Genomic DNA, 25,748 nt, shown 5'->3' with positions numbered 1-25,748 from the left:
CGATTTGCTGGCGACAAGCTGGAGAACCGAGGGGAGCACGTTGCGCGATGGATCGAAAGCGGTGAAAACGCCCGGGACCATCGGTAGTAAGTAGAAGGCCGCGTAGAAGGGACACCGAGCTAAAAGAGAGTAAAATGGACGTCCTGAGGATCGCCTGGGGCAGAAGATAACCGGGTACCGGGAACAGAGAAAAAAGACATCGCGTGACCGAAACCTGAAAACCAGAATCCCGCTGCCGTTACAGCCGCCACGAACGCCTCGGCCCCCATACTTCTTCGATGAAATCGAAGTCCAGCCACGAATGTGTACGAATTCTATCGCGTGCGTGTATACATGTCGTGAATGTGGTGTGTCGTTTTTAATTTTCGACCAAACTCTATCGGTAGCCGCACGGACATTCGGCTACCGAATTGGAACTCCCACAGCAAGGACCGAGGGAACAGAGCAGCGAGATCTCGAAGGCTCCACTATTTCCTTTGACCTTTCTCCTTTTTTCATTCATTTTGTTTCTGTCGGTGTTGGATCGCTCGTTGATGGAAATGATACTGGTTGATCATTACGAGGGATGATAAATCCCCGGGGATGTTGTCGTTTCTTCGAACTTGCAAGAAATTGCTACCTTAAATGTCACTTTTCGGTGTATTTTTCTACGAGTTTTTCAGACGGAGCATATCTTCTTCTTCCTCTTTCTCTTTTCGAGTAGCTATTCAGCTGGAAAATTACGTAAATCGATTAAGAAAGGTTTAACCAGTTTCTTAATTTAGCTTCACAGATGTCTCATGGGATTAGGTCGTGGAGTGAGTAAACAAATACAAGCGACCACGAGTATACTCGTCAAAGGCGATTAACTGGTCAAGATGGAAGTATAATCAAGTTTTTACGACTACACGATTCAGTGGCGTTATTTGGCGAAATGTCGACCGATTAATCGTCTCTCTGATAATCGCAGTCAATTATCGCGTTCGGTACGAAATCAGCGAACGTGCCGATATTTACGCACGCACGTTGATAAATAAATAAATTGTACGCGTTACAGGTAGACGCGGTTACACGTATAATTTCTAAGTTTCACATGGCGTAATTACGTAGAAACGTCATCTTGCCTGTGTTACAATTTTTCGTTCCGTGTCCAAAAGGAATCTCCGTTTGAAAAATGACTCAGTTAACAGGTTAAATAACGCATTAACCATGCTGTCAGCAAACGCTTTCGACAGCCACGCATTCTTTCGGACCAGATAAAACGAACACCTAACCTGTTCGTGAATATATCGTTTTAATAAATTATCCAAGTTACCGCGTGTTTTACGTTCAATCGTTGTTAATCGATTCCGAGAACGGAGAAATCTACACCGAGCTGGCGTCCGGATGGAAAGCTAGGGGTCTCTAATGGTAATTGTTGATTCTGTCGCCGATTCCACGAATAATACAAGAAACAAGAAAATTATGGTATAGCGTAGCGGTCGTATTGTCACGACCGAAACACAGTGACAATTGCAAGTTCCTTTTTTAAATCTGCTTACTCTGTCTCTGAATTAAACAAATGTATTATCTTACCGTTATTTATGTACGCGTAATGAAACACGTACGATGGTAATGTTATCGGAAAGTTATAAACGGTGATCTAAAATGATGGTTTTGTGTTACAAAAGGAAACTGAAACACACGATGTTCATACATGCAATAACACGATGATACATCGAATGCAGCAGCAGGTCTAAGAAATCACGCAGCAGAAACTGGTTGTGCAACATTTGTAAACGTGTATTCAAATTTACATATAGTTAGGCTGTTTTGGACCAGTTCTTTATCAAATTCACCAGTGACTCACGCTAATATCGAATTTCCCATGATTTTACGAACTGTTATCTGTATAAGAAAAATTCGACGCAGCTTTGCCAAACCATCGTCATCCTCGTATTCTTTTAATCCGAGGCGGATTTCAACTTAAAAATTCCTTTTAAATAAAATTCTTCGTTCCATATAGACGCGAAACTTTCAACGCTGGTGTCAGCTCTTCGATACGCGATACGTTAATATTCGAAGAAAATAACGTGCGTATTTTCCACGTGACGAACAGAGAAACAATTCCTTTCGCGCTATAGTGAAGAGATATCTTCGTGTCTCTAAAGCCAAATCGCTACGAATGTTTGCAGCTTTGAAACCATTTTATCGCTATAATAACCATAACCGAACTGGTCGTTTCTCGAAGATTGGGAAGCGCTCGATTATCAAAAAATCCAAAAACCAATATATATGTTGGAGACGATATTTGAGTTCACGCAGGTGGCAACGTTTTCATCCTACCGTGGCTCAAACTCGATTCAGCTTTTTGCCTGGGAGAAGCAAATTGTTGCACCTTTTATGGCTACGAGTCGGCCAACACCGAAGATGCACTCACACCTAACGTGGCTCGAAACATCTACTTTGGAGATTCACGAATAACATGCGATTTATCTTATTCCGCGTATCCCAGTGACGTACGCGCAACTATACGTTTGCATATGTTGCGAGCTGTTTGATTGTACAAACGTTAAACGACGATCTTCGTTATGGGTAAAATCGGATCAAAAGCACTTGAGACTTTATCTTCTTTCCCTCGGTTGGAAAAAAAAAATTCTAAGCTGGAAAAAATCTAGGTTTTATACGATAAATATTGGAATATTTCATGTCTGTACAAATGTTTTAAATTCGAACGAATTAAGCTAAAGCGGGATTTATTTTTCATTTTCTACCGGAATACCTTTTTCTTGCTGAATAATTTCACATTGTAATGCTTTGATATTGATAGGATTAAATCGAGGTACGTATCACCATGTATTTTTCCTCTAAACGTCTTCTTCTCTGAATTCTTTTCTTGAAACATTTTAGTATCCTTTCCTATCCTTCCCTTACGCTTCTTAATAATTGCAATTGTTATTTCTCTGAAAAATTGCAAACCTCTTCGATATCAACCTGGTTAATATTTTATGTTTCTTTTCAAAATAGATTGTACAACTTCGCTATTGCTTCATTTATGCTCGTGTATTATAAATTAATCCGAAAATGGAATTCGTGTATACTCACGATGGGAATTTCTTAAATGTATAATGAACCCGAAGGTCCTAGCAGTGTCAAGAATAGATGTTTCTTATGTTACGTTGATACTTTATTAAAGAACGATAATTCTCCTCCGTTTAAATTTACTATTTCGAGCTTCTAATTTCTTTGAAATTTATTCACATTTTCATCGCCGAAATGAATCCTTTTATCCTGTGTAACTCGTTTAATCAACCAGTGATCGGAAATTCTACGACCACGTAATTTTTATTTGATTCGAGAAAGAATCTCTCAAAAGTGCTTGGAACGTTCGTGGAACGAAGGCGCGTTACCGATGGAAATTAAAATTTACAGAAAATACCTCTGTAAGAGGTAATCGCGTTTACTTGAAAGCTAATGAAATTCGTATTTTTGTTTATAATATCGAAACGGATAATTCCATACACGTCGATTGCACCTTGATATCTCAAAGCGAGGAAATTTAATGAATTATCATAACGTCAGAATCGACGCTCGCGTTTGTCATTTCGATGAAAAGTCACTCGCGCGTCTCAATATCATATAAACGTGGAAGCGTAATATATTTTCTTTTTTTCCGATTTGAAACTCAAAACGAAGAAATAAAATCGTAGATGTAACGATTAGAGGTTCGATTTCTATTCGTTCGTTGTTTGTCCAATTCAACAAACTTGTCTTGACCCGTCGATTATTTCTTCGATTTGCTCCTTGAAAACGTCGAATATTATACGCGATGCTGGAACTGCTGCGAGCAGCGTGTATATACCAGTTGGAACCATGAAATTTCCGTAAGAGCCGGCCGATGAAAGGTAACAAAATTCCAAGTAAAAAAGAGCCGAAGGACAGGGAACGATGAACGAGATAAAGTGAAATTTCACCTCGATACACAAGTTGCATTTATACGATCCTGTTTCTACACACTGGCGCCCCAGAGCGTTCAGTTTTACACTCCCGTTGCCCGCAGGGTCGAAGAGTTTTGACTTACAATTAGAGAAACCATCCTGTCAAATCGGCAAGATTGTTTCTCTGAACGTAAATTGCCTTGTGCGGCCGCTAACCACCCAACTGTTCGCTCGGCTCCGTATAATCCCGACAAAATTTTATAGAACAACTTTTACGATAATTGCTCCGAAAACGTTTTGAACGCCTGAAATTTTCCGTAACCGTGAACCTGATGTAGAATTAAGGGCTGAAATGTCAAGAACTAGAAGAAGGCGAGCCGCTACATTTTTCACACACATTTTCAAGGTGTTTTGTACCGGCTTCGTGAGAGAGACGATCGGTGCGTTAAAAATCGAGCAACTAAACGACGCGCAACGTGGCTTACGATATTCTTTCGTCCAAGTGGACAAAAATCTGTCGGAATAATAAATATTTTACGGACGCCCACTACGTTAGAAAAAATAGTAACGGCGGAAATATTAAGCGAATCCTCGAGATTGTAATACTAAAAGAAAAGAAAGAGAAGAAAATAGTATTGCAAAAATGTTTAAACGAAACATATTAACGCAACGTCGACGTTCAGAAGCGAAATGAATATGAAAAGTACCATTTCTGCTAGTTGAATACTAAAGTATCTTATTAACCCCTTGACTTACAACTAAATTAAACGAAATTTTCCAAATGAATTTTACTTTTATTATTAATGCTGTTTTAATTTCGTCTGAGTTTCCATACAAATGTGAAAGACAGCGACGTAATTTTGTTACGTGATCGTAATTTTGATACGTCAATGATTTCGAAAATGAATCGTTTTACTCGCAAAAGCACCGAGTTCTTCTTTATGTCCGATATATACTACGAGAATTAACAACGACGATAGGAATACTCGAAAAGTCGTGTGAATCGGTTATTGATAATGACCGCGATAATTTAAACGAGTCTAATAAATTCCCCCTCTTTTCCTATAGTTGCGCTATTAAACCGTAGAATTACGTCGATACCGTTAGATTTTGTCGCAGCGACGATAGCTTTGGCGATGTCAAGCGGACCAAGGGAATAATTTCTTTCCCACGTTTCAATGGAAAAATCGTCGATCGACACCGTTCGATACCCACGATCGCCAACATTCGATTGTCCCGTTCGCTTAAGGCACACGTCCAAGCGAAATGGATCAACTCAACGTACGACGAGGTAGAATTACTTAGCTGCAGTGGGAAGAATTTGCCTTGTAATTAGGCGAAAACAAACGACATTAACGAAACTTAACTGATTCAGCTAATCTTATCTTAGATACCGTAAAGTTGAAGCAGCGAGGCATTTTATTCCTCCGGTAAAATGCCGGAGAAACGGATCGTCGTTAAACATTTGACTTGCTTATCTTTCAGCCATTCGCAATAATATCGTGTATCTAAAATCGAGAGGTTTTTAAAAATGGTATTCGTCTCGTTAGATTATTAATACTTTTCATATCTGCTACGTAGGCAAATATGTACGTAGTTTCTTCGTACAGTGTGTTGGTAATAGTCGTCTATCCTAGTCCATTTGTATTATACGTAAACTGTACGATAGAAACTTACAGGGATCTAAGATGCGTAAGAACGTAGAACGTGGAAAAATATAGAAAGTAGCCAAATAAGATCGTGGTTGGAACATTTATTCGCTATATTCAAGTTCCTTTAACTCTGTTGCAATAAGAGGACCAACTTGTATAAATACCCACTCGGTTTATTATCTAATTGTATCTATCTGTCGGTCGCTCGTGTCAAATGCCTTGTCTCGTAAATTCATTTTTAATGCCGACCTTACCAGGCGCGATCCAACGACCGGTTACAAAATTGAATTAAAAATTGCGCGTTCCTTGTTATTTCTTTCGTCCGTGCAACTTTATGTAAATCCTTATATCGTTCGATTAATCAATTTCTCAATGTTTGTTAATATAAGAATTTACGTAAAGTTAGACGAACGAAAGAAATAACAAGGAACGCGGAATTTTTAATTAAATTTTGAAACCGGTCGTTCCACCGAGCCTGGTAAGCTTAGCGTTAATTCCCTCGAAACTTTCTTTTGTTCGCGCTGTAGATAAACTGGACGTACAACTGCGTCTAGTTTTAGCCTGGTTTTATATTTCATACGCGTACCACCATGTCCAATTTCTAGGCCATCGAGGCTGAAATAAACAAATACACACACGTACGGGTAACTTGGAAAGCACACGACGTTACAAACGGTTAATAATCCAAGCATCCAAACCTAACATCTCGCTCGTCCATTTCATTTCAGCGATATCGAAATGTCAGCAAAAGGAACAACGGTCGGGCATTCCACCAAAGGCATCCATCGAACTCGATTTCTCGTTATCGTCCGAACCGGGCGTTCGAATTAACTAACGCGTCTCGTTAGCGGAAACGGTCGTTAGATAAAAGGCAACGGTTCGTTGCTCGGCGACTGGTTCCCGTGGCGCGTTACCTTTCAGCGAAGTCACGGAGACGGTGGTCCGCGCGAGAAAGCGAGAAAAAAGGAATCGCGAGGGTTTATCGAGCGGGTTCGAAGTAACGCGAAGACTTCAACTTGTCTGCACGCCATTAAAATGTCATAGCGACGACCGCGCATACACGAGATACTTCTATACGCTGCTTAAGTATATAAACGTATATTCACTACGTGTGTATACGTACGTATATACACGTACGTATATATTCGACGATTCGGATACGGCTAATCGTAACGACGGGGTCGATTGAATAATTCCCGCGGTAAGATTCATAATTGATATCGACTACACGAGGATTAGCCATCATCCTAACGATGTTCAGCCACCTACACGTTCGACCGGCTGGTGGTCTCAAGATACACGAGTCCAATTAGAGAAACTCATATCCCGAGCAGAGACGCCGATTCCTACGATCTACGTGTACTAGCATCGTGTCTTCTATATTCGGCTACATTTCGACACTCTGTTCGCTGCTTTCCTCGAATCCACAGGGATCGGAATTAATAATAAGCCAGGATTTTCCTAAGTGTATGAATCGTACGGATATCGCGCTTCTTTATTGATGACGTATCTGGATGCAATGTACGAGCTGGAGAGAATTGCATCTGGGCGGAGCAGAAAGTTTCTTGCATTTTCTATGATCAACCGCTACATATTTCAGTACGTGGCATAATTGCAAGTATATATCGAAAAGTCGCTTCTGGTAGAAATCCGGTCGTCTTCTATCGGAATTCGAGTGAACCTTATGACTGAGAAAAAGGATCAAAGAACGAGATCGATGAATTATTCGGCAAACTCGTACGTTCGTTTCGTCTCTGCTCCTGCTATGGTCCTCGAATTGTTGCGCTTTAATATCTTAGCGAGCGTATTCTATGATACGAAATTACATGAAATTTGCAAGAGTTCCATAAGTCGGGGAAATTTCCGAATTTTTCCTATACACTGAAATATCTTCCTTAAACGCGACGTGAAATACCTTTCGCGGTTCCTGTGGCAACGATCGGCAATCGGCGAGGCGCGTAATTCGCGCGAGTAGTTAGTTTTACGCGAAGAGACTGGAAACGAAAGTAGCGACAAGATAACGCGGGTAATAAGCAGCTGCTGTATCAGTCGTTTTTAACTAATTGGTATAGATAGGAAATTAGCGAATTTTATTTTCGCGTATTGCAGTTTTGCGTCGTTTGATCGTTCGGAAGTAGACTTGCCGAGGTTCTAGAGAAACTCGAGCTTCACAATTGGATTTCCGTCCGAATGGGAAGATCATTCTTCAGTGAAATGTAAAATTAGAAACAGATGTATCGAATTATGTGCGGAAGAATGTTCTTTTCTATTTCTAAGGGAATATCGAAATATTAGGAGAACCGGTGTAAAAGTTATTTTTATGAGAACTCGAATCGTTATTTAAAAGGTGCACTTCATCGTTCGAATATTGCACCGAGAATTACTTTGTTTGGAAATTGCTTCGAGAACAAAGATCCCTGCTTTGGAAATAAAAATTCTCTTACACCTATGAACAACTGCGAATGTTTATGCAGACTCATATTTTTATAATCACAACTGACGAAACAGATAAGTGTCCGAAAAGTGTCCTTCTTTTACAGACACGTCTTTTACACCGACGTATCTTTATATAAACATGAAGCCTAATTTCTCAAACGTTGTAATCTTTATTTTGATAGAACAAAATGGATCATACGTAATTCGATAAAATAATATAAAACGGGAAATATTGTGCATCTATTATTTCCTTATAAAACGAAAGAAACTTTTCCGACGAATATAATATTTTCTTCATTTCTCTATACTACGGTACTTTATTTTGAATATTTTACACACTTCTTCCTTTACTATAAGTACTCTGTACATTTTTGCATGTTTTCTATAATAATAATTTATAATAGTAACATTTATAATAGTATAATTTATAATAGTAACAAGTTATTTAATTTTCTTCTCAGATTGCTCTTCAGCTAAGTACAACTATCCGATATATAAATATTTGCATCTTTAAATACGTCAGATACTTTAACCGAAGGATCCAACAAACGAAAGTCACGTGAAATTCAAGCGACGTGGTCATTTTGAGGAATCGTTTCGTGGAATCCTCAAAGAACGATTAACTAAATTAACGTTAAAAGCAACCGTACGCGCCTGTATTATCCGCGATGACGTGGGAATCGTCATTGCACGCATTGACATCTCCGTTATCTTGCGTCCACGATCGCCGAGCACCGTGGAGAAACCGCAGTTCGCTACGAACGAAGCTATTTCTCTTTTGCATCAAGGTACACAGAGTGGTAAAATCGCGTAACTAGAAAGTAATAATGCTATTGTTACAATCAGAAAATGCGGTTGATGAAGAAAAATCAAGGTCCGTGGCAGCAAAGACAAAGGAATTCGCAGCTCGCCGCGCCAAGAAATGGCACTCTTCGTCGTTTGCCAGATTTCTGGCCTACGATTTTGTACCTATCGCAAAGTCGAAGTAATTAATAACGACGTTTCGGCAATAGGAAATTTACTCATCTGTGGCAAATTAAATTATCTGAAGCAAAATATATTTCGAATTGGTAATTAAACGAGTGTCGTTTTAGAGAGAAACGTAGCATAGATTCGGTGACGTTTATAAAATGGAACGAGATTCAATTTCATCCGTGACATGTTTCTACATTTAGCTTATTTTAGTGGAAATAAATTCTCGTTTTGTAGATACGAAATATTCACTGCAGATACAAAAGGTATATATAAGTATATTATGTAAGATAAATGAGAACACGTTTCGATTAAAAGATTTAAACGAGAGAAGTACGTATTTAGACGTTAATAGAAGTTAACAGGGGGGGTTGGGGACATAATATTTAGAGATAGAATTTAATTAGAACATCTATAATTTTAATTACGTCGCTTTATGCGCTATTATCGCCTTTCATGTTTGTTTCCAGCCTGATAAAAACGTCCAGCTTATTTCCGTTGTTTAAAGCCCAGATTAAATGACGTGAACTGATAATACTCGTGACACGAGTGCTTCAGCATAATAGCGGTGTAACTCTCGTTATCGATTTATCGAGAAAATCAAGTTGCTCAGAAATATTCCATATTGGCGAATACTCAGTGTAAAAGTGGGTGTATCGTGTCCCTTTTAATACTTTCAAAATAGGTACGTGCATATAAAGATACTTTATCCTTACACCGATACGTTAAAATTGTCTTGAACACGTATATGGTATAGGTTTGTCTGTAATAAGATCGAAGATACACCGCTATTACTCCGAGTGACAGAAAATGAAATTAATTCGTCCGAAAGACGTCTACGCGTCGATTAAGAACAAACACAGTTGTTAAATAATAGATAATATTATTTCTTCTTTGGGGGAACGTTTACGCGCAAGCATTTTTCGAGATGCTAGTAGCATCCCGCTGAAAGGGAAGGTAAATAGAACTCGGAATAGCGACGATCGTTGAGAACGGAATCGATATAAAGATCAGAGTTGATGGAAGTAATTGAAAATTAAAAAGTTTCGACACTAAAAACTGCCATACAGCTTTTACAAAGATCAAAAAATAAGATCAGGAAGATATACAGTCACCACTTTAAAGAGCGACTGTTGACAATTTTAATACCCACGCGTTACTAATGTCACTGTCAGATGCAACGTATTAACATTCTTTACGAAGAAGGATATCGTCCATCCGGAAGGAAAAAGACGTTTGAAACTAATCCGTGATAAAAGAATTCTACGATTCTGAAGACACTGAACGACAATCGATACGTGCAACTAACGCGTTGTACGTCGCTTTGACGCGTTACGCGCCTCCTATTAACGATCGATGATCGACCTTCGAAAGAAGCGAATTCCGATCGAAAACCAAACTTCTCGACCGACGAACGAGTAAAATCAAAATTCTAGAGAATATCGTGCCGTTGCCTCTGTTTGCCAATCGGATGATTTAACACGACACGTCGACTAATCCCCGGAATTCCATTGGGAACCGTAAATTTCCGACGTCGAGCGTGTCAGACGACTCCACAGTCCCCTTACCTGCGAGCCTATCCTTGAGGTGTGGGTGTCCCTGAAGCGGATGTGCGGCCAGGTTTGCCAACAAGCTTGCCCTGTGAAGACCAGCCGCCGCCGCTTGTTGTTGACTATGCTGAAGAGCTTGTAAACTCCAAGGTGGTATCAACGCCTGTGCCGGCAGTGCACCCGTTGCCGTCCCATTAGCACCGGGTGGTCGATGAGCAGGAACCCTTATTACGCCTCCGCCGGTGTATATGAGACCGGATCCGGTCGGGAAAAGTCTGAACGGCGCCAATAGATCCGCCGCGCTCGTACAATGAACCGAAGACGTTGAATTCATCTGCGTCTCCGGTGTACTTCCGGTGTCGTCGTCGTCCTTCTCCGACAATTTTTCTTCCATCTCGTGACCCCAGGATCCTCTGCCATCGTCCAAGGTCATCGACGAGCCCCCGTTATTGTTGCCCTCCTCCCAAGACCATTTCCTCTCCTTATCGCTGTCCAGATCTTCCGACGAAGGACTCTTGGGATTCTGCGGTCGATTTTCGCCCAGCAGACGGCTTATACTGAACGGGTGACTCCTGGGTGACTCGTTTTGCAACGTTCTCGAACTGGTTTGGCTCGGAGGCGGGGAATTCGAGTATTCCGAGTGCTCCAGCCGACGACTGTCGGTGGCGTAATTACGCGGACTGCAACTTCCGGAGTCGGAGTCATCCACGTTGATCTCCTCCGTCGCGTCCACGTCGCTGTCGCCGTGAACCGACATGATCCTCTCGGCCGTATCGACGATGATCCTGCTGGGTAGATGGTTGCAAAGTCTGGGAAACTTATAGCTCACCGGAAGCTGCTTCGAATACTCATCCTGCGCCGCTCCGTCAGTTACCCGTGCTCGGCGTATCGAACTGTCGTTTTGGACGCGAAGCTTCCGCGATACGAAACTCGATATCCGTGGTGCAGTGGCACTCGAATTGTCGAATAGCTACGCGTTACAAAGTTTTCACTCGTACGGTTGAAATCGACGGATCGATGCACTTTCATCCGTCGTTCGGGCTATCGCGTACTCCGATTCGCCTGACGGCCATGTTGTCCGTGTACGCGGGCTCCGAGTACTTGCCAATGTCAAAACTTACGACACGGATAAACTTCACTCGCAGAACACCGTTGACGCTCGGCCGTTTTCATCCACGTTATAGTCAACTGGGCACCAGATCACATCGATAGTCAGTCCGCGACACTTTCAGTCCCGCTACCGTTCGCCTCGCTGTCTTACACACTTCGACGCTAAAAACCCTCTTCGTTCTACCGTGCAGAGTCAGCTGTTCGTGGAACGCAGGAATAAACGAAAAATCACAGAGCGCGGTCCCGTTGAGACGAACGTTGCCGATACTGCCTGGACCTTCGATCTGCTCGGTACCCTCGGTCCATCGGAAATCACGCGGTCGACGAGTCAGGGGGGAGAGAAAAGACGGATCGATCGTGAGATCTAAGAGGAAAAGAAAGAAAAGGGAAGATAGCGAAGAAGACGAAGGTAGGGTCGAACGGAGGCAGAAAGACGAGCAGAGAGTAGCTCACGTGGTGCTCGAAAGGGCTGTGTTTTCCGTACACGGAACTCGGTCCGTGGTGAGTTGGGACGTGAATCCAGGTCGGTCGCGACGAGAGAGACGGGACGTTGTGAGGGAACCAGAGAAACCAAATGATTCATCCCTACCACGGTTCTGCGGCGACTCGAGCCACGACCCCGCGTCCCGACGCGTGGTATCGCCTACCACGACGCCGTGGTCCAATCGTGTTCCAGCAAGTTCCGCCTACCTGTTCGCCGATTGGGCAGCGTTAAATTGATACCTATTTAACATTTGAGCAGAATGTTGCAGGCGATCGCCTTTTTCTCCTATATTATTTATTGCCCGATCGTCGTGCCTCCTTTTTTCTCTCCTACTCCCGATTCCTCGTCGTTTCTTCGTCCCACCGCGGCACAGGGTACCTCCGTTGCGCGTTCCTTCTCTCCTTCGTCCTTCGTCCTTCTTGCCGCCCCTTCCTCGGCCTCCGCGCCTTTTCTTCCAACGTGCACCTCCGCCGCCCGTGTTCCCTCGTCTCGCTGCAGAAACGTGCCGCGCAGCGTTCAAGAAGCGGAGGGACTTAATTACGACGAATATCCTTTTGGTCCCCTCCACGCCTTCCCCTCGACGCCTCTTCCACCCATTCTTCCCTTTTTTTCTCTTCGTTCCACCTTTTCTCCTGCCGCGTTCTCCTCGCCGTTCTTCCCAACGCTCCCTTCTCGTCCTTCGCTGCTCGCGCTCTCTCGCAGTTTTCCTCCACCGCCTTCTTCTGCTCGCGGCCACGACGCTTTTATCGCGCTGTTGCGATGGAGTTCGCTCCGTGTTGTGCAGCTAGGTATGCGCAGCTCGCAGAATGCAGCCTAAAGCATCGAGCAAAAGGCCAGCCAGCCAGCCACGCCAATTCCCCCCTCGGCCTTCCGGCACGGAACACCGAACAACCCGATGCTCGAGGCTCGAGGCCAACTCTACGTTCGCATTCGCGTCTTCTTCTCCAACCAGAAAGTTGAGCGAACAGGCCCCGGCTCTTTCGCACGCTCCTCGATTTATCCGATGATCCGTTCGATGAAACACCATGGCGTCGCAGATTTCCAATTAAACAGTCGAGTCCGCCGCTCCACGCGTATTTACGCGTAGCTGCGTTTCGCGGATCCGATCGCCGCACGTTTCGTTGCACGAGCGAGTGAACGAAGGCAAGTTGAAGTTTCGAAGAGAGTCGAGCTGGCATTTAGAGAGTAGAGAGACGAAGACGGATGATCGTTAGGTAATTTTCAGAAGGCGCATGAGAAACGTTACTATAGGAATTTTCTTAAAAAGCGTAGGAGGAAGGTCGCAAAACTCAAGTTGAACGAAGATAGTTCGCGTGTTTCATTCGATTCGTACGTAATCGCGAATGATTCTTATTTTCGCTTGTACTTGGATTTGACTTAGGCTTTGACCAATTATGTGGAGGAAGACTAAAAGGTATTTGCAAAGTATTCTTTTTCCACGGTTTTACTGGAACTGTACCTAAACATCGCGTTAGATATCATCGGCGCGTTTTACATAATTGAACGAGAAAATAGCGCTTTTACAAAATTCCTGACTCTTACCTTGTTGGATCAGTACGAATAGCGAAGGATCTTCGTTACTCGTTTGATAATAATTTTGTATCTACCAACGTACTTGCATCGTCGATGGCGCGGCACTGGAGAGACAACTTAAAATAATGGAGATGCGAAGAGCAACGAGAAGTAAAAACTTGCTGCCGTTGTATGACAATAATAGAAATAAATAGGATTTTTTACAGAGTATTCTTTTTCTATGGATCGAAATAGCATAAGAGTATACTTAAGTGATCGGCTAATCGAATTTTATTTCAATTTCCACGTGACTCTTGAAACGTTATTTTTCAGAGAACCGGTCGACGTTACGAGTAAAAAAGAAGTTTGTTCGTTATTGATCGATAGTTTCTACAACCTGACGAAAGTATTGGTGTCTCCTGTAGTCGCACGACGCGCAGCCACCTCCTTATATACGAGCCAATTTAAAATGGTGACCGTCTACAAACTCGCCCCGCCATTTTCCTTGTCTTATCGAGCGACTTTATCACTTCGCAAGCCGAAGCGCGGTTTATTAAACCGTGCACTTTGATTGGATCTTCGCTAAACTCGGGCAAAATTTAAACTAAAAGGAAACTACGCGTTCCGGCTACGTAGAAAATTGGACAAATTTCACTGAATCTATGAAAACAATGATCTGCGTACGAATAATCGCATGGATAGTTACGTTAAACGGTGGAATTTATTATCGTAACGTAATTCTTCGTTCGTGTACCTATATATTGCCGTCTAATCTCGATCCGGAAGAGACAGAAGAATTAGAACGCGAATGTCTTCTATCACGATACACAAATGTCTTAATAAATAAAATCACGAGGACTGTTTTTGTTTCTTTCGTTTAAGCGTACCATCTCGTCATCGAAATTCCAACTATTAGGAAATTCTAACTATTAATATTATCTATTTCTAAGGGAATATCGAAATATTAGGAGAACCGGTGTAAAAGTTACTTTTATGAGAACTCGAAATGTTATTTAAACGTGCATTTCATCGTTCGAATATTGCACCGAGAATTACTTTGTTTGAAAATTGCTTCGACAACAAAGATCCCTGATTTGAGAATAAAAATTCTTTTACACCGATGAACAGCTGCGAATGTTTATGCAGACTCGTATTTTCATAATCACAACTGACGAAACAGATACGATACTTATCGCATATTATTAGATTGTCCGAAAAGTGTCTTTCTATTACACACACGTCTTTTACAACGACGCTTCTTTATACAAACATGGAACCCAATCTATCAAACATTGCGATTTTTATTTTGATAGAACAAAATGGATCCTACGTAATTCGATAAAATAATATAAAACGGAAAATGTCGTGCGTCCATTATTTCCTTATGAAACGAAAGAAATTTTTCGGACGACCCAATACTAAAAAAATAAGATTCAAACGAAAGGGAAGAAATTCGACAAACACGAAGCAGGAAAAATTATTTTCTTTTTGCTTTTGTACAGCGTATTAATTTTTAATTTCCAAAGCAAATCCATACTAAACGAACAACCTATCCATTTAATAAATCAAACAGTTGACACGGTTTCGTATCGCGTCGATGGTCAAACGTGCAAAACGCATCAGGCGAATGCGCTACGTTTCGTAGAAACAGTAATTTCGATTGGCAATTCATTTGAGGGGTAATCGACGAACAGTGTGCCGTTGCGCAATAAACATTGCGGTACTGGAGGTAATGGCAACGAAATAATTTGCCGCACACATAGTGACGAAACGACGACTTAAGTCTTACCTTCTCGCCTTTTGCATTGCTGTTTCTTTTCTAATGGCCGAGGCCGCACATTATTACGCAGTTTGAACGCGTATATACCATTCAAAGAGGTTTCTACCTACGTATTTCGCGTTATTTACAGCATCGTCGAACGTTCTATGAAATACGGTAAAACGCCAATCGATCGTGTAAGATAACGATCTGTTGTCGATTATCAATTATTTTCTAAATTGTACGTTAATTCTATGTAGATTTGTAAAACTAGGAAGTATCTACCTAGGGAAATTGGATTGGAAACTGGGATTAGAAACGTAGAGTTTAAAACTAACTTGAATATTACAGTTGAATTTATTTCGTATTCGCTTCCTTACATCGGTCGAAGAAACTTCGACATTGTACGAGGTAATGCAATGTAATTTACAAGTTGTATCTACGTACGTTCTTAAATTTTCAGTTGATTCGTGATTATATCGTTGCACGTTGTATCGTCGTACCATCGTAAATAGTCGATTATTTACAAAATAAGAAGAACGATCGATTGGAACAATTTTTTTCAGAATTGGCAGCTGCATCGTTTTCTGGACATTTCTCCTGGCAAAGAGCTAACGTTTTACTTGGCGTAAATTTGTAAAAATAGCAAAATCGATGATAAAATATTGTAACGTCAATTGTACGATATATTATAAATTGCATAATATTTTCCGCAGTCAATCTAATTATTGTTCAATTTGATTTTACGAAACGGTATTCAAATGAACGACTCGATCGATTATTCAGGAATCGCTTTCAAGTAATAACACTCTATTTCGATGAAGCATCGTTGGTTGTTCATTCGAAATGACACTTTGCAATACTATTCCGTGGAATGAAAAGCGAACGCGAACAGCGGGGACGGAAGGTGTAAACACGTTTCAACAACGATACTAAGAATCGACGAGCTACTTTACCCTTCGGCAAATGGATATTGTCACCCGCGCGGTGAGCATTAAAAATGTGCAGAAGTGGCAATTCAACCGCAACGTAAACGTTTCAAAGTAACACCGTCGTAAAAAAAAAAAGGAAAAAAAGAGAAGAAAAAAGAGACGGGGAACGCAGTTATATGTACCGCGATCGATTTATCATCGCCAATGAAGCAATTTGATTTCTCTAATATGCACGACTAGTTTGAAAAGTTCGCTTAAAATACAATAAAATAAAAACAAACTACTTAAAATCGATAAGAAAATTTTCCACCTATTCTTTATCCGAGCTACCAAAATCTTTCTTACATCACATTGTTAATTTATGCAAATCAAATTACTCCGGCGAAACGCAGCTTTCGCGTTTACCGAACACAAACACAGAACGATCGTTTCATACTCGACGTTCGACGTTCATATTCGGCTCTTGCACTCGGCGATCTCTAGAAGACTTCTCAATCTATCATCTACCCTCGTGTTTATCTTAACGTAATTTATCAACGACTGATCAGGCGACTGCATGCACAGCGCCTATCAAAACCGGCAAAAATAATGACCACTTAACGAAACGCCGATCTTCGTATCCGGCGAGCAGAAAGCTGTGCGAAAGGCAAGAACAGAGGCCTGGTACGAATGCAGCTAAAACTGGCGAGCGCCGCTAATTCAACTTCGTAGAATGTTTTATTGGCATGGACGACGATCGCGAAAGAAAGGGAGGGAAGGGACAGGGAGGATGGAAAATTATAGACAAACAAGCAGTTCGATTTACATTGATTCGTGCGTTCAGAGATTAATGGGGTTCCGTGGGCGGTTGCGAATTATGCAAGGAAGCCGGCTTACTCGCGCCAACCTCTCCTCTGTAAAGCCCAACGTTTGTTCCCTCTGGAGGGCAAAGCGAGGCTCATCCTCCTCCCAACTCGATCCGTTCCGATCGAGAGGATCAATTTGGATGTCAGACGTCCGCGTGTCACTTAGGCGTTTTCACCGACGCCGGAATAATTTATTCCACCCTTTTGGAAACGCTTACAAATCCTGCGATAGCGTCGCGACAGGGACAGCAACAGAGTGCGACGAAAAGGTTAGATAGCGGGGCAAACACAGAGGGAGAAAGAGGGAAATCAAGGGGTTTGACCGGGGCTGTCCTGTTGCTGGATGAAAGACGCGACGACGTGGAAAACCAGCTGTATGCGTGCCCTCTCGAAAAGGGTTATTTTTTATTCACAACACCCGGAGTTTTAAGCCCGGAAACGTGGGAGTGATTCGCGCAATAATCGCTGTGTTTTCCCCGTGCCGTGGGACGCGGTATGCGATGAAAGAATTTTGCGCGGCACAGTTTTGAGAAACGAGTTCGATATCCTAGATATTATATATATGTGTGTGTATAATTGATGAGTGAATATAATACGAGAATTCGAAGATAGGGTAGAATCGATAAGCGTTGGAAGACAGATTTGTCAGTACTTTTGTTCTAAACGCATCTTCGTTCTCCTGTCTCTTTTATAAACGAAGAAGTCTGGAGGATACGTTGAAAACTTATATAAACGTACAGAGTTCGAAACGTTACGTTTAACTCTATCAGGAATGAGCTTTATTAAAATAGAATAGACGTTGAATTAAACCTAAAGCAATTCTAATTTATTCGCCGTATAATCTGCTTAAGTCTCCGTGAAAATTATAGATGCGTACTATTTACGAAGATTTTTCAAAGAACATTGACGCGAGTATCGTTGTGTCTAAAAAAAAGAAAAAATATCGACGCACACAAAAATTAATACGAACAAGTACACACGCGTATTAATTTTTCAATAAAGCTCTAACTCGTTCGTAACGCGTAACGAAAAATTGATCCGTTTGTTTGTTAACTCTAGAATTCACCTACAGTGATTTCATCTTGTAAATTCATCGCTGCTCGGAAAAAAAAGTTAATTGCAGGAAAATCTTTCGAAGTCTCCCTGTTGGTACGTATTGGTCCCTCGTGGCCCGGAGACGCTCGTTACACGTTTTTGTAATCGTCTGCTGCGCTTGCATACACGTACACTTCTCCCCGTTGTCCTTTGATTCAAGTTCGCATTACGTAGAGAGAATATTTATCTCGCAGCGGAACACTGGCAATAGTAAATAATTGATTAGGTCGAAAGAGGGTGCACGCCGGCGTGCGTACCCGCTGCATCAATGGGAAACTGTACAACGACAGAAGGGAAAACCACCGACGACCGGTGCATCAATGAGAAACTGATAGGTAGGTGCTTTACATCGATGACCCTGACGCGTTGTTTCGATGAGATCGTTTCGACGAGAGTCGAATTTTGAGAGAAAAATATAAATTCACTTTGGTCGTATCGTGACCGGCACGATATCTATTCCATTCAATTCTGCCTAATCTTTAGCCAAAGTACAACATTTTCAAACACGTCGAACACTGGAGAAGCTACGTACGTACATACGTATTTTTGGGGCCGGCGTGACCTTTCGCGGGGCTTCAAAAATTTTGCGGGGCCTGAATACACATTCAAATCCTACACTTAAATTTTACAGTGAGGAATTATTTATTTACAAATGCTGTTACATATTATATATTTTTTACAAGATGAATAAATAATAATACAATCTAATAATAATATTAAATAATTTTTCTCGCTTTTATCGACGCCAAATCTTTGATATCATCATCAAAATTTGCTACTTCACTTTCTATTGACAGAATAGCCAGAGATGAAAATCTCTCTTGGTTTATCGATGATCGCAGGTAATTTTCGTAGAACGCGGCGCCAGGTTCCGGCGAACGCGCTGAACCTGCCTTGCGCCGGCCCTGCGTATTTTCATAAATATTCGCCGATATCGTGAAGAAAAATATCTACTGGGATGTCCTGTAGTATCGAGGAATCGATTCAACAATGGATTCTGCACATGAAAATAATAGAAAGAGTTCGTCTAAACGTACGCTCTGTTCGACCTTGTTCACGAGTTATAGCAAGCTCTACATTGGAATCATTCTATCGAAAGATGCAAGTAGTTATGCAACTATTTAGATGAATTAATTAGTTAGATGCAACTAATTTCACATAAGTCACGATGCGCAAGCAACGACTAGAGAAACGGACGGAGTAAAGCGATGAACGATAAACCGTTTCCAGTTTTGTGTTCCGATACAAACAGGTCATTTTGAATGGCCTCTCGCAAAGATATACAGATACAGTTTGTTTAAGAAGAAAGTCGCTATAACTCGAAAATAAGATCGAATAAGGTATACGTTCAGAATATAAAATATTTGGCATGCATAAACCTTCGATCGAATCGTATTTAATCTGATCATTCGTATCGATATTCGCCTTCTACTTTAACACACATACTCAAAAATACGCACGAGAAAAGTATCTTCGCCGTTCTATTATCCAAAAATTTCCTCGTCCGAACGTTCCTGTTTCCCCCAATTAATTCGAGTAACCGAGGTTCCACCGCAGTATCTTACTTCTCCATTCTACCACTTAACGTAACACGTCGCTCGACAAAAAATTAGTTTGCAGACTCATCAGTTGTTCGCCTCCACGGGAAGAAGAACAAAAATCCACCGATTCTTTTACACGTTGAACAAAGACAACGTTCGCGAGCAACATCCAACGCATGTCGATGTTAATCAAAAGCCGCTCGAGTCTTCTCTCTCTCTCTCTCTCGATGAACTCGACCAGCCCCCAGCATCAAGGGCATAATCAAGGAACGTAGGTTCGCAGCCCCCTTTCCTGGGAGGGGGCGGTCACACCCGAAACGTGATACGAAACAGAGACATCAATTTCGTTACAGCGTGCCCATGTGAGAACTGGTGACTGCACGACACCTACGTCCTACGCGAAAATGTTATGATTCTCGGTCGTCGATCCCCGGGGAGTTGAGAGGGTTGCCGATGGTCGCAGCAAAAGGGAGAGCAGACGCTTTGTCGCTCTCGCAAGGTTCATGGAGCGAACAACCACTTGACGAGCGGCGTGTGGTCGACTCGAACGATTGGCTTGTTGTGAAATTGTATATCGGCGAGGGGCCACGATGGATCTGTCTATGGTAGCGCAAGTGTTACAAGCTCGTTACCGGCACGCTCTTCGTGTAAATCCGGTTGCCACGGGTCTCGGTTACAGGTTGCAGGGACGAAAAGACCGGGACAGGAAAAAAGGGAATTATCGCGTCCGTGCAACTGTTGCGACGAGAACTCCGCCATGAGAAGGTCGAGCAGCGGATGATTAATTTGACGTAGAAGGGATGAAAGGATGTTGCATCGCGCGAATTTGCCATGTTGGACGATGTGAAACACGTGGCAATGAACGGCGCGTGTGCGTGAACCGAGCGGTTCGAGGGATTTTCATTGTGCGCGGATTGCACGCAGTTCTTGCGCTTGTACGTGTCGAACAGGATATCGCGATTGTATGGTGATGCGAAGAAAGAATGTTAGAAGGATGTAAAAATGATGTACCAGAGGATGACAATGGACTGCATGTAAGAAGGCGAAAGAATAACTCTGAACAAGTGCTTGTTACGGCTATGAATCCATTGAGAAGCAAGCAGCGGAATAATTTGCGGGAATTGCGCGAACGTAACACTATCGAAAAACGTAAATTTGCTTGTCGTTTTGTCAACGTACAAAAAATCTGTTAGGATAGTAAACGCTTTGAAAAATCGAAGTTCGCTGTAAAAACGTGAGAAATTGGAATAATCACGGTAGCTACTAGAAATATTATTCCAATCCATTTTCTTCCATTAAGATAAAGACCACAACGTTTGACAGATTAGGTTTTACGTTTGTGTAAAAATACATTGTTGTAAAAGGCGTGTTCGTAAAAGAGACACTCTCGAAACAATCTAATACTTCAGTTTCTTCCATCTTCGAGAAACTATAAAATTTAGCGAAAGGAGAAACAGTAAAAATACGTTCACTCGAAGATGTTAATCCACCTGTGAGATTCCTTTTCGTAATTGTAATGTTACAGAATGGACAAAAAAATAGCAAATGAAGTGTTGCGTTGCAAGCAACATCGAGCGAATGAACGAGATTAATAAAAATAAATTGCGCTATTACGATATCCTCTTATTTATCGCTACCATTTTATCGCGATATTCTACTTTCACTGACCGACCAATTGGCCACAAACTGTATAAATTATGTTTTTCATGCTACTGTTTGAAAGAAAACTGTTTATACAATTACAGGCGGTTCGCGATCTGGAATTTTCAGTCTTAACAGGCGCTTTTGATTTACGGGTGATTATTTTTCGCAACAGGCTTTACGAGTTCTCTGCCGGCCTGCAATAACTCCTGGCTATAATCGCGATAGAAACCCTTCAAGAAATCGTTCTCTTAGGCAATAAGCAATTTAACAAAGTACGAAGTAATTCGGTTCGGACAATTTTCGCAATCCACGATCTTTTAATGTTGGAATCTAGCACGCTTTGCGGAAAGCTGGCGAACGAAAAGAACGCGCGAATCCGAAATGCTTCGCAGCATCGTATTACCATTACGTGAAATTTTACTACGTTTAAGCGTCACGTGTTTCTGAGTCATGCACAGAACGCTTTGAAACAAGCGCTACAACCGAGGAAAAGAAATTTTGATTTCTCTCGAGTAAATAATATCAAGCACACGATAGAACTCCGATCGGCTTCGTAATAATAATACGAATTTTCGTAGAACTTTGAGTATCGTATCGTGTGATTCGTCATCGAAAAATATTGCTTCAAATTCGATACCGTACGATAGAGATAACGATAAAATTATTTTTAACCTGTAATGGACATCCTATGACAAACACATTGCGACGAAAATTTGTATAACGTAGCAGATGCCGTTTAAATGTATAGCCAAGGAAAAATAGGAACAACAGCTAGAAAATATAAAATCGATAGTGTGTATTAAGCTTTCCACAGATGGGAAGATTCCAGACACTTTAGACACGTGTCTCATAAAATAACATTCTTTTAAAGTTGAAAAGATCCAACTGTATCTTTGTTCAACGCTATAGTGTCGAATGTAAACGTACAAAGGTATCGTTAGAATATTATTTACCCTCTTTCACAGGATTTTTCCTCTTCAAAATATATCGCACCCCCTTCGATCTCCCTCGTAACTAACATTCTTAGGATATTTCTCAAAATCTAAAAGTGGACGAACTTACCATCAAATATTTGCAAGCCGACGCGAGAGATTCGTGCTTCTAAATCAAAATTGTACTTTAAATTTTCAAAGCTCTTTAACGCTTCACCCTCGTCGATTAATCGGCAACGAATCAATTAACGTAACTTGGATTTAGTCGCGCGACGAGCCTAAAATAGAGAAAGGTAATTTTACTGTTCCGAAGAACGTTGATGGACAATGGCGCGCGATAGAAAAGCTCTTTTGACACGGTTTTATATCCCCTAAAAGATTCAACCGTAACAGGGCCAGGTACACCGTGGAGGAATGGAAAATCGACGTATCTCTGAATTATCCTGCGCAGACTATACGACAAATGGAAGGAAGTTTTCCTTCTCCCCGCGGATTTCCGATCCAGATTTCCAGATCGGATGCGGAACTTTAAAGTTCCTCGGCGAGCCGAGGATCGCCCTGAAGGGGCTCCTATAAGATCCTACGAGTTTGTGACGGTCGGCGAATATGTTCGTAAAACATTCAAAGAAAAAGTTTTATGCCAAGAAGACGGTGGGAGATAGGTCTCATATACAGGAAGAGATATCGCGTTTGAGGTTACCGGTTGATCGAATCAACTGCGATGCTGTTATCCACCTTTCTTTGCGATCCACAGAGGAGCACGGATAAATTTTCATGCCGATGGAAATTAAAAAAGAAAAGCTGTCTGGTACGTTGTTTGTAACGAAAATCGAGGAATTTGTCGAGTCTACGATCAGATATAGTACGAAGCGATTCGAATATTTCTGAAATTCTAGAAAGAAATTAAACGAAGTTCGATAGATCTCTCATATTCAAGTATCTCAAATCGGACAAAGAAAAAATGTTGTATAAAGAATCGTATAAAATTCTTGAAGAATGTTCGAGAATTGGGAAAGAAGGATAGACAAACATAGAACGAAAATTACGCATCTTGTCTCTTTTAGATTCACACTGCAGCGAGAAAATTTATCGTTTATTCGATTCGCTTCAACGTCGACGATCACCGATGGTACTCGGAACCAGCTCAAACTTGGGGATGAAATCGAGTGGAGGGCTACACGTGCGTGACGAAAGCTATCAGAGCGCTTAAAATCGCTATAGAAACGTAAACGAGTAAGAAAAATAAACGAAGTAACAACCTGACTAATGAATTAACGAACACTAAAATATTGACTACGAGAGACGTCAAACTTGGTGTTTGAGAAACCAGACAAGAAGAGAAGAACTATGAAAAGTAAAAGAAATGAATAAAAACCAAAGCAAACGTCGATCGAAGATATCCAATCCCAAAGAGATGCTGGAAGAACGAACTCGGCTAACGAATTAATCTTTCCCAGTGAACTCTTTCTCAGGCAGGAAACGATAAGCTCGTACTTCTTACGAACACCTCTGTGTTCTGGCATTGTTCCCGCAACCGTATGAAACCGGTGAGATTGTACGGGAGCCTGCCGTGGAAAGTGTATGTATAGACAGGGTGCAGTATCGGTGGCGCAACACCGCATACAAATATACCGAGGCCAGGCCGACCAGGGTGAAACATTTATTTAGTGCCAAGGGATTTTCCAAATGGAGGGAAAGTGGCAGCAAGAACACAGTGGGGGCCTGGATAACTTGGTTAGCTGGTAGACTTTCGATCTGTATTCTGTCTACCGAGGAGTTTATCACCGACCGCATTCCCTTCCGCCCCCAAACGGCCGTTGTTATCGTTCGCGATACCGGGACGTTCGAGCAGCTCGCATGCTCCGCGTCGATTTCTTTTCGCGATTTATCCACGGACCAACGCTCTCGTTCAGTAACCAGCCTTTAATGGTCTTTAGCTGGCAGGCTCAGTTCGACCAATAAGGACGTCTCGTTATGAAAATGAAACTTCCAAAAATTGTTACGACCGACATGCAATTAAACGAAGGTAACAGGCGGAATTTGTACGAAGTTTTTCGGTGGTAATCGGTGAGACGTTAAAATTGATAAATCGGTAATTAGAAAAAGGTATTCGGTATATGGTAATATGGTAAAGCGTAGTATTCGTTTCCAAAAATTGAACCCGTAGAAACTTTATTTCGGTAATATCGCTGCAGCAATGTGACTAGAATCTGTTACGCTCTGAACGAAAATCGGAGGATGATCATAGTCTCTCTTTGTAAATATTGAAATTGTCAGTTTCTCGCGAAAACAAGCTATCAATCGTCGTTTCGTAGCGAACAGATAAAGATGAAGATCTGTTATTACGAAAGAATACAAAAGAATTGGCGACGAAAGGATCGTAGATTTATCAGAAATCAAACATTCTTACGCTAAATTACCGAGGTGAAAAAATCCTAATCAGCTATCAGGACGTCGGTATGAAATTATACTAGAAGCGCGATGTAATGATTATCGCATTAACGACTTCCAGTTGTACACGCTACCGTATGTGTAATTTACGGTAATTAGCGGCAAGATAATTAAATGAAAAAAGTATCCCAGTCGTTCGTCACGGAGTGTGAGTGAACAAAGTGAGAATGACTTTGTTCTTCTCATACCTTGCCTAGATTTCCTATTGTATTCCATTATTTTGATACGAACGCGGATAAGAACGTAGCTACGTGAATAAAGAATAGCACGAACAAGCTGTTATCTTTCCCATCTGCCGTAGATGCGCATAAATTTACCTACATTGATATTTAAAAGGATATTTAAAATAGAAGACACTGACAAGAAAAAAGTCGTTTACAAAATTTTACGTACATCGAACGTTTCATTTTCGTTTACAAAATCAGATTACAAATTTTTAACTGATTACACGATATCCTACGAATCGAGATCGACGGAGAAACAAAAAAAAAAGAATATTTATAATTTGTATCACACCGTCGCTTTGTGATTTATACGCTCATGATTTTTTGATTGATTAAGAGCAAGTTCAAGCTGAGACGCGTAAAAGACGCTGTAAGAAGATAAAAGAATGCTTAATTCCCGCCGGCAAGCTGTCCGTGTAGAAACGACTTATTCCCCTCCTTCTTAATCATTATACCATAGCCGTTTATCCAAGCGAGGTAATTGCATTACCTCTGATCGAATTTAATTTTCTTATCCACCATTTTTAATTAAAATTTCTATTTAACGAGAAATGCTGTATTTCTTCTTCTTTTTTTGTTTGTATCGTTATAAAGATTATTTCCGAATATTCGAATTATCAATCGTATACAGCTGAATATATTTTCTATAGGAAACACGTATATGTTTATATCGTGTAATGTATGGATATCGATAATTTTAGAGAAACGGATTA

At 41.4% G+C, this 25,748-nt stretch overlaps 1 protein-coding gene across 1 annotated transcript in view; it reads right to left on the bottom strand.

Annotated features, from left to right (window-relative positions):
- The window catches only part of C15 (homeobox protein C15), a 46,690-nt gene extending 34,330 nt beyond the window's left edge, over positions 1-12,360 (bottom strand). The window contains exon 1 of the mRNA XM_069117958.1: positions 10,525-12,360. Coding sequence (XP_068974059.1) covers positions 10,525-11,263 — 739 coding nt within the window. The 5' untranslated portion in view covers positions 11,264-12,360. The remainder of the gene's footprint in view (positions 1-10,524) is intronic.
- Positions 12,361-25,748: the final 13,388 nt, after the last annotated feature.

Source organism: Bombus flavifrons, chromosome 8 (genome assembly GCF_040668555.2).
Source record: "Bombus flavifrons isolate JBK064 chromosome 8, iyBomFlav1_principal, whole genome shotgun sequence".
Taxonomy (NCBI): Eukaryota; Metazoa; Arthropoda; class Insecta; order Hymenoptera; family Apidae; genus Bombus; species Bombus flavifrons.
This window is presented reverse-complemented; position numbering and strand designations above follow the sequence as displayed.